The following is a 14,996-nucleotide window of genomic DNA, read 5'->3' as shown; positions in this document are numbered from 1 at the left end:
AGTAGGGGAGTAAGCCACAGAAGTGAGGGAGGCTGCAAGTGACAGAGACAAATGACTGCTTCACAATTTTGCCTTAAAGGATATTTCAAAATAGCTCAGCATCACAGGGTGAGCAATCACATTAGTGCCCCAATTTCTCCAACTAAGTATAGATTTTAACAGGGCTACTCTTTCCCCCACCAGAAAACAGAAGCAAGACTGACAGCCTAGGAGCATGTGCTCAGGGAGGCCCTGTAGATATCATAGCTCCTCAGCTGTAACTAGCTGTGGAGTGAGGACTTACTGTCTTTCCAGCTAAATTCCCAGATTTCACAATGGCTGAATCCCAGGATATGGTAAGACCTGTCAAAACATGAGAAAAATGCTTATTTCTTAAGTAAAGAGGTCTCTTTATCAGCATCCCAATTATAACAGCTAGCTAGTCAGAACAAGAAAGAACTGTCAATAAATAATGAAAAGCAACAATAGCTAATAGGAACAACAGAGTTTACTATGTACTAGGAATTGTGCTAAGTATATATGTGTGTGTGTGCGTGCACACGCACAAGCTAGTATTTTACGTTTTCCTTATGTTCACATTCTTTGAGGTAAAGAAACCCAATTAGAGTCCCACATTTTTATAGTGGCTGAATCCAATTTTGGGGTCAACACATGTGATTTCAAAGCCAGTGTACCTAACCACTGCATCATATCATGCTGCTTCCAAAATGCGAGCTCTGGGCACTCCCATGATGTGTGGTTGTTTTTTGTAGGCTCACAGGGCAAACCAAGGGAAGATGATCCTAATCTGGTCAGGACATGTTAACCTCTGGGCTCTGTTAATAGCTCAAAGCCTTTTGTGGTTATTGGAATAATTTAGCAAAGTCTTTAAGTCTTCACAAATCTTGTTCAAACCAGACCTTTGAGCTCAGAAATGGTAGCATTTTCTAATACATGTATCTAGTCTCGATGATTCTGGAAGGAATAACAAGAGGACTTAGTTCTCTTCAAACATTCAAATACCACTTACACAAAATCAGTGTGCTGTGGGCACAACAGACCTATTTAAACTGTCACTGAGCTATTCCAATAAGTGAAATTCTCTTTCTTTAAGAAACACTAAATTCATTCCTCATTGTTTCATCAGTATTAATCTAATTAATTCAAGTAAATGGAACACTATTCTATAACAGAGTGAAGTTTATATGATGACTGTGTATTTCAACATCTGTAAGTAACAAATATACTCATCTGGTATTTATAATCCTGTTTTATTTATTCAGAGCAGGTTTATGTTTGTGGATTCATTTTATACTTATGAGTCCCACATATCACGAGTTCTATTTTGTAGGTTAGAAAATTGAGAATCAAAGTTATTTCTCAAAGATACATAATGATTTAAGAGTCAAGAGTTGCCCTTGTATTTCCTGATTTGCGGCTAAATTTTTTTCCCATTTCAATCAAAGCACTATGTATAGTCTAATGACTAAGACAGTGTCCCTAGACTATGTGTCTAGGGCACTGTTTTGCATCCTGTAGAGAAAAACACATTAATGTGTTATTAAATTTATTTACTGTGTTCTGTAAGCATTTTTTCAAAAAGAAAACAGAATTCTCAAAAGCCTTAGGGCTTTTATATGTAATAAAGGTAAGTCATACCAGATGAATTATGAAGGTAGATAGATAGATAGATAGACTAGTTTTAGATAAATTATATTTGCTGATAAAATGTTTATTGATTGTGAATCACAAAGAAATCTGAAAGTCTCAGGTCTGTAAAATCCATTTCTATGTGTGAACATGCTACTGACATATTGAATTTAATTCATTCACTTAATATCATAATGTCCACTTCCTCCAATACATGTTCAGCTCAGTTTCTATCCATTTCCCTCCAAAATATTAGAAAGTATGTTGTTTCATAAATCAAGAAAAACTTGATGAGTGTGTAGATTATATATACACTTTTGTATAATGGGCTTGATCAGATTTGAGTATCTGTGAGTATAAAGTGAGAGTAGACATCCTCTATAGATACCAAAATCTGACAAATGTCACTTAGATCCTTCTAGTAAGTATCATTCAGGCACTGAATTCTTTTTGACAGTTATTACTGATTTTGCTGTTGACATTGGACTTACTCTGTCCAGATGTAAAAAAAAATATGATATATAGACAAAGGTAAGCTAAGATAGTACACACATTTATTCCTGCATAACAAATTTCCCCATAATCTAAGTAGCTATTTCATGGTTTTGTCCATCAGGAATTAAAGTGGCTGGGCTAGGCTGGGCTGTTTATCTGCTTCACATGGCATCTGTTTGTAGTTTTCTGCCGAAGCTGAGCTGATTTTGAGGATTTATTACAATTTTACTCTTGTCCTTGGCCCCTTAGTAACAGGCCTATGGGCTCTATGAGAATGGAAATGAATATTGACCTGGCCAAGAAATTCGTACCAAAAAACTGGTACTATATTTACTTACACATTCTGTGATACAGCCTGCCCAGATTCAAGGGGAAAGAGACTATCTCTCAAAGGCTTTGTGGATATTTTTATTATGCTATATTCTCCAAATCCTAAATTAGTCTAGTACTTTACTTTTTCATGGATTAAGAGGCTTAGAATTTTCACATAAATTTTCAGTTCATTCTCTGGCAGATATATCACTTTGACAGCAACTGAGGTGGTTAACAACAACAACAACAACAAAGTATTAGTATGGGTCCTTAAAGCTAAAAAGTTTCTCCCAAAAGATGGATAAACATGACCAAGCTCAGAAGCAGGCATAGAACAAGGAACATGGCTAAGGAAATCTTGGAAACCTCATCATTGGAAAAAATGTTTTACATTACTATGTGCAAAAGAGAAATGCAAGCTATGCCTGATTCATTATATACAATGGAAGTCAGAATAAAAATGAATGAAACCTTTACCTCTTTTCCAGCAACTATACCCACATGTCAACAGTTTCCAAATGTTTCTATTTAAAATCATTTTGAAATGGAGATTTCTTAATCTCACTCAAGGATATTCTTTTCCTGCGATCTGGGGCAAAGGCTGGAAATCTGGCTTATAATAGATAATCCAGCTGGCTCAATAGAAGCTGTCCAGTAAAAAACATTTAAGAACCCCATCACATAACACCCTTGTGTGCTTCAACCACTAATAACACAGGACAGAGAGGTTCTTTTACATGACCTTCAGAGGGGAAACAGACATTGGATTCAGAGAGAGTGGTAGTCTCTCATTCTTTTCCTCATGATGACATCAGCTAGCTACATTCTCATTCTAGATCCTTCACTCCAAGGAAGGCATTTACAGAACAGAAATACCTGGCCACCTGAAAATAAGGACAATGTAACTGAGACTACAGTATCCTAACTGGTCCTTGCAATGCTGTTCCCACACCCACATACTTAAACAAAAATCCTTCGTAGTCAGATGTAAAAGAGGCCATTTATTTTGTTCTGCTTATAAGTAAAGAAAATCCTCAGAGCTGGTTTCCAAAGACAGGCAATCAAGAAAACATGTTGGGAATGAAAGAGTCATTGCATAATATTGATGTATGTACACATGAGGTTATGCTGCATAAAACTCTATAGGAGTTCTTGAGGTTGGGATTAGTATAGTTTAGGGAGATGAGTGAACAATGAAGTGTCCTCAGAATTATTATGTACCCAGATTGGGTCCTATGGGAATTGTGTTTCTCTTGCTCATGGCTATCATTCAAATGTATATTTCATTATCATTATGATCAGCCAAGAGGCTTATGCTAACTAATGATACACAGATCTGGGTCCCTGAGGAGATATAGACAGATGGAGATTGATGTTTCCTTACTCAGAAAGTCACCTGTTTGGGGTGAGTGATGTATGGACTGCTCAATATCAAAAAATAAAACTATTTTATTACAAAGAATTTTCACATTATAAAATGAAAGTGTTTGTATAAAAATATTAAATGAAGTCTTCCAAAGTTATTATATAATTGATTTCTGGAGCTACAGCAACAGAAAGCAGACATGTATGCATCAGACTATGTTTTTAGACCAAGTCTTTGAAGACATCCTAGTGAGCAGAGATCAAGCTATTGCCAAAGGCTGAATCTGACTTTATAAAAGGAAAAATAATACCCATTTCTTCTCTGCATTGCAAGTCCAGGAAAACAGCATAATTTGCTTACACTATGAGTTCAGGGAGTTTCATAATGATACTATGTACTAGCCTGGCCAAGAAAATTAACAAGTTATTTGGTAACCCACACTGAAATGACAGTCTTCCTCACCACAGGCAAGAGTATATTACAAACATAAATCTTCAGTGGACAATAGAGGAAAAGCAAGAGCATTCAGAGTTAAACCCAGGCAGGACACATCAGATCGATCCAACTCAAATAAATGTCAATTCATTTTCCCCTTTAAAAAGCCCACAACATTCCCAAGTTCCTCCTTCCATTTTTTTTCTCCCTCATTGGTAATAGAAGAATAGTCCCCAGGCATAACAGGCAACCTTACATGTATCAGAAGGTTTCCTTTCCTTTTTCAGCATTACTATTTGATGCATCTCACAAATATTTTCCAATCTTTAAATTATTTTCTCTTTACATCTCATAATTTGCTAGGTTTTCCCCAAGCAAATAGAGTCCATTTTCTATAATAACAGAGACCACAGAAACTGGAGGTAGAAAGGATGGCTAAGGATAATTTATTCTGATAAGTACATTTCCAGATGAGGAAAAACAGGGCCCTAGCTATTAGATACTTAAGGAATTTGGCAACTGAAGTCATAAATAATGTTCTAAAAAGTGGCTTGATGATTCCGCTGGCTTCTCTGAAATTTTCTACAGCCCAGTTACAAAATTCAGTTCAGTTACTATTCTCACCATGAGAATCTTAACATCTATAAAAAAACAATGATTTTCTTAAGTTAACAAGGTTTTGGTAGTTCCACACCAGAGTGCATCTTGTTCTATCAACATGGGTTTCCACTTGAATCTCCTCCATTTATACTATGTTCAGTGTTAAAATCCTTGTCCATCATAGATTATTACACAGAGCTATCTACAATACTTTTCAACAATGTAATTTTATAAAGACAAATATTAAAATATTACTAGTAATGCCTGGCTATGTATTTCCAGTAAAGGCATACTTTCACACCTTAAATGATCCTTTAAAAGCAAGTACTACTTGAGTTAAATAAAAATGCATATTCCACCCTCTGTACTACATATTTGAAAAAGGATGCAACACAGTTCCTAGACTAAAATATTAAATGAGAAAGAGCTATTATTAAAAAGTTTCATCTGACACTAAATTTGTTAGATGTCCTTTGGGATATGGAGCTATGCTCAGAATTATGTAGCTATGCTAACTTCAAAAAAGAAAAAATGCATTTATACTCTATTGTCCATAGTTTAGTTTTACATCTTCAGTACCAAAAGGCCTAACATCAATTTATTGTATTCAATTCTCTTTCCCACTTCTTTTTCCTTTTAATTCGTAAGTGGGGAAATTTCTATGTCTACAGAACATGAAAAACTCCTTGCAAATGTGATCATGATGAGAAAATTTGTACTCCTGGTGCTTGGCATTTCTAACAAGCCAGGGAGGAGTACAAACCACCAAATTAATATGTAATGTATCAAGTGTGTGGAGAATCAAATGTATCAAAGTGATGTGGAGAAAGTCATTTAGGGAATGGACAAATCAGACATAATGAGGATAACCAGAATTAGCATATTTCTTTATAGATTGGCTTGCTTTCCTACTAACTCATATAAGCAAGATAAGAAGGAAACAGAGGAAGTGAGTCATGCTAATATCTGAAGGAAAGATATTCTAAGCAGAGGAAAGAACAAATGCAAAGGCCACAAAAGAGGACACAAAAGAGGCCAGTGTGGCTAGAAGAAAATGAATATGGCAAAAGTGAGAGCAGACAGAGCAAATCATGTGTAACTTTGAAGGTCATAGTAAAGACACTTGCTTTTCTATTGAAAGAAATGGGAAAGCACTAGAGGGGTTTCATCAGAAACCAGGCCTGATCTGGCCTTCAAAGAATCACTATGCCTTTGCAGGAAGACTCTAACACAGGTAGAATGCAAAGGAATTACTTAGGAGACTACTGTATGGCCTAGCTCATAATGTGCTTAGAGTTGTGGATAATTTGAAGGTGGAGCTAATGGGATTAACTCCATTAGAAAGAAGGACGGATGCTTGACATAATTTTATTATGGTTTAACACTTTCAGCTTCAGGCTTTGATACCTAGGCATACAGCTCACATTATTCAGAGCCTCAGGATAAGGAGTTTCTCCTCCTTGAATGACTTTCTATACATATTTGGTTAGAAAAGAAGATAGCTGGCTAACGGGGTGAAAGAATGAAAAACCAGCAAAAAAATTCTATTGAATCCTTTCGTTTACCAATTATTCACTGGATGTCAAATTTGTCCTGGAAGAGGTAAGGAAAGAGTAAAATGGCATGCTTGAAAAAGCATCCTGTAGTGACAGTGGAATGAAAGAGTTGAAGACTAAATGGCACTTCTACTGACTTTGTAATTAACTTACGTTGTAGGTCACAAGAAGAAATCTTGGTTTTCATAAAGTTCTAACTACATGAAAATATTCTCACACTCAATGTTGGATCTGTCCATTTTTAACTCGTAGGATAACAAATACAATTTCATTTTGATCTACTGTTAGTAGCTAAAGACCATTACTTGGGTCATAAAGAGGAAGCAGCTTCTAAAAATTCAGTTTATACGTTGTGTTTATTTCTGTCTTTTGAGGCAGTCTATGTAACTCAGGCTAGACTTATCATCCTTACTTCAGCCTCTTGAGCTCTGGGAGTAGAGGCGTTCATCACTATTCTCAGCAAATCGATCTTAATCATGAATTCTCTGTCTTTTGTTGTGAAATCTCTGATTTAGCAAGACTACTAAGCAGGGCCCACTAATGTCATTGTCTTCTCAGATAACATTTACTAATCACCACATGAAATTCCTCTGGAATGGGACAAGTGAAATTAAGATGATGAATAAGTAAACAAACTACATGACAAAATAGGAAGGCTGAGCAACACACAACTGATATTGCATTCATTCCTCTGTCCATAACATTAATATATCTATACAAGCAAATATCCTGGGAAAAATTATTTGGGGCCAGTTGGAGTAAGGAAATGGAAAAGATGGAGAAAATCTGTTCTTTTTTAATGACTTAATTTTTTGAGTGTGATGTATTACAGAGTTATAATAGAACACTGATTCTGAGGCACAAGTCTCAGTCACCAATTTAGTGACTATGAAAATATTACTATGAAAATAGTAATATATAAAAATCTATTAAATGTGTTTAGCATTGATAACCCAGTTACCTGAGAAAAAGCATTCATTTTCTCCAAACCCTGGCCAATCTGAGCATTACTACTGAAAGTGAAGTGGATTTCACAGAGCCAGACAAAGCTGCCACTTGAGTGCATTGATCGCCAATGCTTCACCAAGTCTGCGAAGTAAACTCTGCCTTTTGATGTGTGAATTGCTCTTTTGTGATCAATAGTGAAAGTTAGAGGATTTATTTCAACTATCTTTAGTTTTCACTTTGAATGACAAAAAACACCTTAACCTAGAGTAACTAACAGTTACTGCTCCCTCCAGCCCTAGTAAAGCCAAAAATAAGTCTGTGCACATCTTATTTCTGACAGAAAGGATGATTATAGAAATCTGCTTAACTGCACTTAAGAAAATGGGCCAAACTTACACCATTAAATATCTCATGAGAATTTCATCAGAATAAGAGCAAAAGCTCATCACACACATGCACACGCATGCGTGTGCACGCGTGCGCACACACACACGCACAAGTACTTTGCTCTTTCACATATTTTACTACCTTGGGGGATAACAGATGGTCTAATATGCAAGGCACATGTGAAATATTTATGAAAAGCAAAGTAATTGAGATAGAAAACTCATAAAACAATAATTTCCTCTACTATACTCAGCAGCATGTGCAAAAATGAGCATATTTTTACATAATAGAATGCACTGATAAGAGCTACAGATAAACAAGAAAAGAAAGACAGGAAAACACAAGTTAGAGTTCCTTTCAATGAACTAAAAAGGGTTTATGGGGGAAAGTACCTGTAGAGAGATTTGTCGGTGTTTTTGCTGCAGTTACGTCTTGAGAGACCTTAAATTTGTATTATCTCTCTCACAAGGCATTTAGACATTCTGACATAAAACATTCCTTTTTACATCCTTATGGAGCAGGTAGAGGATGCAAAGTTCTATAAACTTACACAGTGATCTCCATGGGGTGTATGTAGATCAGTTTTAAGCCATGCAGCTACTTTTGAAGCCCCTGCAGTTCCTGCCTAGTCAAAATTTTTTAAAAATCTCACTGCAGCAGGCAAATCAGCTCTAAAAGTACACATCAAAGAATACAGTTATATTAAGTTCCACAACATGATGGGGACTATCAGAGTAGGTTTCTGATTCAATGTCAAGAAATGGAGGTAGAGAAGGTATTAGACTGGCTCACACATGTACACACCAGTCCTTTGTTCTTCCTGACTTATCCCCATGACACATCACTCCTCTTCAATCTGCTAAAATGAAAAACCTGCCCAGAAATAATAAAACTTGATCCTGGAAAAGATAAAGGGATTAGTCAAAATGTCAGAGGCAGCATGCCTGCATGGGGAGCTCTCGGTCTGCTCCAGATCTCTCTGCAAGGGTAGTGATACTCATTGCCTCGATGTGACTTGAAAAACTGAAAAAACCTACTTGGTCCCCACACAAAGCTTTCTCCCCAAAACAGACTACTTCCTTCTTTTCCTAAAACATCCACTGGCTTCCTTGTTCTTTGAAAAGCATATACTTAAATGATGATTCAGGAAATGTTTAGAGATCTATTCATGGCCAGCCCCAGAGATTAATAATGCAACACACACACTCAATGCCACTGTATATTTCTGATCAGTAGTGTAGCTTGAGAAAAATAATGAGCAAGAAAAAGTCAGGCAGCAAACAGGCTAGAATGAGTTTTTAAAATGGATGATGTGACAGCAAGAAGCTAGTTTAGATTAGGTGGGCTGATGACAGACTTTCTGAAGAGGTGATATTTCAGACGTGGATGACAAGAAGGAGCCAGATGTGTGATGAGCAGCAAGAAGAACATTCCTGGCAGAGCCAGAGACTACTGTAAAACTACTGTAAAGGAACCAAGTTGAGAAACAAACTTGTTGTTAGAGAATAAAGCCAAATGGGAGAGAACAGGTGTAGGATGCGGTAAACACACAAAGAGAAGCATAAACCAAATCCTACTGGCTTCTAAGGCTAAGGGAGAGAATTTAAACACAAAGAGAAGCTACTGGAGGCTTGTTGGTAGATGATTTATATCCGAAAATATAGCCACCCCTTGATATACAAAGGGGAATGGCTAGAAGACCACCATCGCCATTTCCTGTAGCTTTCCAAATCCATGGATGTTCACGTCTCTTATACAAAATGACATAATGCTTGTATATGCACCAATATACTTTGTATCATGTCTAAATGTACATGCTATGTGAATAATTGCTACACTGTGCTGTTAAGGGAATAACGCAAGGAAAGTTTGCAGATATCCAGTACACATTCTTTTCTGACTATTTTCAATCCATGGTTGGTTGAATCTGTGATTTAGAAGGCTGACTGTGGTTTCTCTGGGAGACCCGAGTGTAAGTGAGTGTGATACAGGTTGCTTCAATACTCAGGATAAAGGCAATGTTGCAGTGTGGTGAATGGAGTAATGAAGTAGGTGGATGTATAGATAAAATTAGTTGAGTTTGATGATAGTTTTATTTGACATGGGGGAAACAAAAAATCGGGCACAGATTTTAGACTTCTGATGTGAGAAACTTACTGAGGAAAGGAAAGCTAAGTGGGGCAGGTGAAAATGTTTAGAGTTCTGCTTTGGACAGTCCTGCTTCCACAGGAAGACATCAAATATGCAGCTGGATGCAAGGCTGCAGAAAATGCATATACTGGATGCCATACAGTGCTCCCCACATTTCCAGGGATCTGTGTTTTCAACTTTCTTTTCCTTTATTCTTTCTTTAGCCAGCTTTGATGATTCTGGATTGATATGAAAATAATTTGAAAGAATAAAATAAAGCTCTTAACATTTGAAGTTATTTGTGAAGCATTTTCTATCAAGTTTTTACCAGGCCCACCCTCTGTTAAAATATTCTTAATTGTGAACATTTCAGAAAAGCTAGCTTATGCCATAGAGTTGTATTTGAAAGAAAATTGAGCATGGTCTTAACAATGCTGAGTATGTCACATGACTACAGGCACTTTCGGCAGCTATAAGTATTGGATTTCAGAGGTTTTCCTCACACAGCTATGCAAATTACAAATGTGAAAGAGGTCTGGTTTTTATAGTACTGGATCACCCAAAAATTTCAGTGCCCAGAATATAGTGAAAATTTTTCCACTGGATGACACATAATCTCAAATCTCACAATTAGTCACTTCTTTGTATAAGCTAACAGAGAAATTCATGTGGAAAATGCAATTTTGTGGAGTTAGAATATATCCTCTATCAGACACTTTAGCATGAATTTAGCATGAATTAGTCCTTAAAGAACTGGACATATATGACTGGGGAGTTTGATCTGGGCTGTGGTCAGGCAGATCAGCTTCTGCAAGTCAAACTCTTTCTCCAGAGATAGGGTTAGGGATGCAAAGAGACCTTAGAGGTAAAATAAGGTCACCACATCAACTTATTCTCTTGGTGACATGGCTTCATCCCGGGGAGAATTTGATTCCTTGCTTTTGTCCTTATACAGTAAAAGAAATATGACTAATCTAGAGCTAGGTTTCACATAAAAGCAAAGCTTTACCAACATGTTTATAGTTAAAAATGGCATCTGATAGGACTAACATAAAAATAACTAATATACATATGCATAGTATACACACACTGTGACACTGTTATCACTACTGACATTAACAAAGGCATCATCCTTTTGGAATGCCTTTTGAGAATTATTATGAAATAGAAACTCTCCACACTCCAACCCTCACTAGTGTTTTCACTAAGATTATGCAACCTAAACAATGAAGATCCACCAAATCATTCTCTAAAGCAGTAGCGTTCACAGATGACTCAGGGGACCATGTAAGAGTTATCTCTGTCCAGAGAGAACTAATTAAAGGTACTGAAAACAGGAAATCATTTAACAAGCTATAAGAAAATTGCAATAACCTTTCAGTGTTGCACATTGTATTTTAACCAGTTTTAGATTATCAACCCTCTTTTTTCAATTCCAAAGAGACTGCTTTCAGCAATGATTATGCTTATAATTCTCTAAGAGTTGACATGAGTGGAAGTACATTCCAGGACACATACTAATCCTAGGCAGAAAATATTTAGAAAGTTGACTTAGTACAGCATTAAGCCATGTAGTTCATGTAGTTTATTATTATTATATATTATTATATACATTATATGTCATATATATTATTAATATTCCAAGATCAAGTTGAAATGAGTTTTTAGCTTAATTGTAACCAGTGTCTGGGATCCTCTAGGCCATTACCTATATGGATGATTTAACTGAGTTTTCTGTCTGATTTTGTTTTGCAGCCTCTGCAAGCACCTATGTTCCGACGGTGTGCAATGGGCGGGAAGTCCTCGACTCCACCACCTCATCTCTGTGATTGTGATGTTGCAGTTCAGTTCTTGTGTTTTTAGACTGTTAGACAAAGTGCGTGTGTGCAGCTCCATAATATGGAAACAGAACAAAAGAACAAACCTAGTACCTTTTTTTAGAAACAGTACGATAAATTATTTTTGAGGACTGTACAGTATATAGTGATGTGCTAGAACTTTCTAGGCTAATTTTAGTGCCCGTATTATTAATAATTCCCCCAGAATATGGAAATAACCATTGTTTACAGAGCTGAGCATTGGTGACAGGGTCTGACAGGGTCAGTCTACTAAAAATAAATAAGTAAATAAATATGGTGGCAATATTAGGTAACTTTTTTCCTATGAAGTTTTTGTAGGTTCTTGTTGTAACTAATTTAGAATGAGTTTCTATGTTGTATATTAAAGTTACATTATGTGTAACAGATTGTTTTTCTTGGTATAAAAATAAGAAGCATCTGTATTAACGTAAAGATATTGGGAATAAAACCTTCAAGGTTTTTGAGCATGGTGGATAATGGTTTGTCCTTTTTGGATCACTAAAAGGTAACATGAATGTGTGGGCTTTGGAAGGAATTGCCTCTCTCTCTTCTCTTCACACCCATACACACTCTGAACTCAAGTAGTGACCTTGCCAGGGAGTGGTGGGCAGATAGACATCTTTTGCAATGACCGAAAGAAATGACTGGAAGTGACACCATGCTTATCATAAGTATGTGTAAAACCAATACACATATGGGTTGTTTAGATGCCACGTCTCCATGAACAACAGCTCAGAATTCCCAACTGAGGCGAAGAAAACAGTTTCTAAATCCTGAACACATATACTGTGGCTGCAAGGAATGTATAACTCTGATTTCCAATATCATACTTAATTACTAGGAAGACGACTGGAAAGCATCTTGTTATTCCATTGGGAAGTATCTCTCAACATTAATGGATAATATCCTGACAACAAAATGCAGGATATCTTATTTTCCAATGCTTTTCCAACGGCTCTGGGACAATACTCAGGCATACATTAAATTTAACTTATTAAATTTAACCATTTTACTAATCTAAATAAAGAAGCAAACAAAGAAAGTGTAGGTAAGCTAAAACTGGCTTCTTCTTACTATGTACTCTCCTATTTCTGTCAACTTTTTAGTCACAAAGCATTTATTAGTATAAGAAATTAACCAAGAACACACCTAAATACAAGACATGTGTCAGGTACCATGAAAGAGTGTGTGTGTGTGTGTGTGTGTGTGTGTGTGTGTGTTAGTTTTTGTAAAGTAATAATGTAAAAAATTACCATAAACTATGTGGATTAAAACAAACATTTATCTAGTCACAGTTCCTGTAGATTAGACACTTGGATTAAGGGAACAACAGGGGCATTCCGAAATTTCAAGGGAAAATGCATTCTGTACTTTTTCTGGCTGCCAAATTCTTGAGTTTATGACATTGATCCAGTCTCTGCTTCCATCTTCCCATCATTTTCTCCAGTGTTGGTCTTGTCCTCTGTGTGTCTCTTAAAAGGGCACAAGTCATTGAAGTTAGCACCACAAAAGATAATCCAGGATGACCTCATCTCAGCATTCTTAATTATATCTTTAAAGTCCCTTTTCCAAATAAAGTAATCTCCTCATGGTCTAGGGATTAGGATGTGAACATATACATACATATATTTGGAAAACACTATTAATCCCATAACAAAAGATGAAGAAGATGTGGTTACTGCATTTAAAAGACTAGAGAAAAATTTAATGAGTTGACTGTGACAAGGAAGATAAGTGAGAAAAAAGGAGAAAAACCAAGGCTATAATAAGAGATCCACAGGCTAAATAAAAAGGGCATAAAATAAGCAAGATATACTATTTCTAAATGTGGATGTGTGTTACTATTATGGCTTAATACTGGGTCTTGTACAACTTGTTTATCTTTTTCATTCAAGGCTGGCTCTATCCCTCCTGAGCCACACCTTCATTTCCAGCTTTTTTTGTCAGTTAATTGGATTTTTCTGCCTGGGCTGGCTTTGAACAGTGATCATCAGATCTCAGCCTCCTGTGTTGCTAGGATTACACATGGGAGCCACTAGTGCCCAGTTACTAATATTATTTTTAAAACGTCCAAAATTAGTTAACAGGTGCATAAAAGGACTGACTTGAAGGAAATGAAAGAGTCAGATGTTAGAAGTCTGATTTCTGGATGTATTTAAACCAACAACTTAGTCAATCAATCCAAAAATCCACCCCATAGCCAAAACAATGGTGCTCACCACTCCCTTAATTTGCATATCCAAATAGGATCCCTGAATTTGGGGAGTGAGTAGGGGTTGACTGGATAAGAAATTCCATAGCACCAATGACAAAAATGAATTCTGCCATAACTGAAACTGGTGAGATGCCAGAGAGGTGTCAGAATGAGCATCTGCCCAGGATAAAGGCTGAGAAAGGCTGATAGAAGAGAAAATAAACTCAACTACTGATGGAATGTCACAGTCTGAGCAAGGCAATATCAAATGGGTTTTGCAGAGACACAGCTGATGTGTCAAACAATTAAACTGATCTTGGATCTTTTAAAATAAGACAATTGGGTTTGTATATGAACCAGGCCTAATGATTTTAAAGAATGGCTTTTGATGCATGTCCACTATATCCCAGGCCCTGCTGGTACAGTAAAAAGATATTAATTAACCAACAGCTCTTGTTATTTTTCTCCTTCCTGGCTACAAAGATTATTTCTGATTTGAAAGTGTACACTCTAACATATGGTCTTAGACCACATTTAAATTTTATTTAAAAAACATTCAACATATGTATGGAAAATAACTACTATAGAATCTTTTATTATATAAGCCATTCAAAATAAATAGGTCCTGGGTTGTTTAGATTTATTTTTTCATATCAATAACAACATTTCATCATTCCAGAATATAAAACTAGCTGAACCAATCCAACTTTATGGAATTTATTGAATCCAAAGAACCCCAGCTAAATGATATATTTTATTCATTAAAAAATCATATCAGCAACAAAAAATATTAAGAAACCATATCAGTATCTAACTATCTGCTTGATTGTCCTTGATTTTTTAGGAGTACATAGGTTTTGGAGAGCTTCTATGCCCTCCCTAATTTAAATATTAACAAATGTTTCTGACCATCTAAGTTTTTCATGCTAAAAAAAAAAGTCCTTACTTTTAAACTGTGAGGCAATCCGACTTGAAAACCACACAGAAGACATAGGGGAAGAATAGCTAAGAAAAGATAGATTCCACCCAGTTACCTTCACAGGATTTTAGTTCAGTCTCTCTCGGCTAGTCTCTGCTTTCTTCAT

At 36.2% G+C, this 14,996-nt stretch overlaps 1 protein-coding gene across 1 annotated transcript in view; it reads left to right on the top strand.

The window, feature by feature from the left end:
* The window catches only part of Grm3 (glutamate metabotropic receptor 3), a 215,914-nt gene extending 203,934 nt beyond the window's left edge, over positions 1–11,980 (top strand). Inside the window, exon 6 of the mRNA XM_042684720.1 lies at positions 11,614–11,980. Within this exon, the coding sequence (XP_042540654.1) occupies positions 11,614–11,687 (74 nt within the window). The 3' untranslated portion in view covers positions 11,688–11,980. The remainder of the gene's footprint in view (positions 1–11,613) is intronic.
* Positions 11,981–14,996: the final 3,016 nt, after the last annotated feature.

The sequence above is a fragment of the Dipodomys spectabilis genome, unplaced genomic scaffold, assembly GCF_019054845.1.
Source record: "Dipodomys spectabilis isolate Male_0828 unplaced genomic scaffold, ASM1905484v1 ptg000089l, whole genome shotgun sequence".
NCBI lineage: Eukaryota > Metazoa > Chordata > Mammalia > Rodentia > Heteromyidae > Dipodomys > Dipodomys spectabilis.
This window is presented reverse-complemented; position numbering and strand designations above follow the sequence as displayed.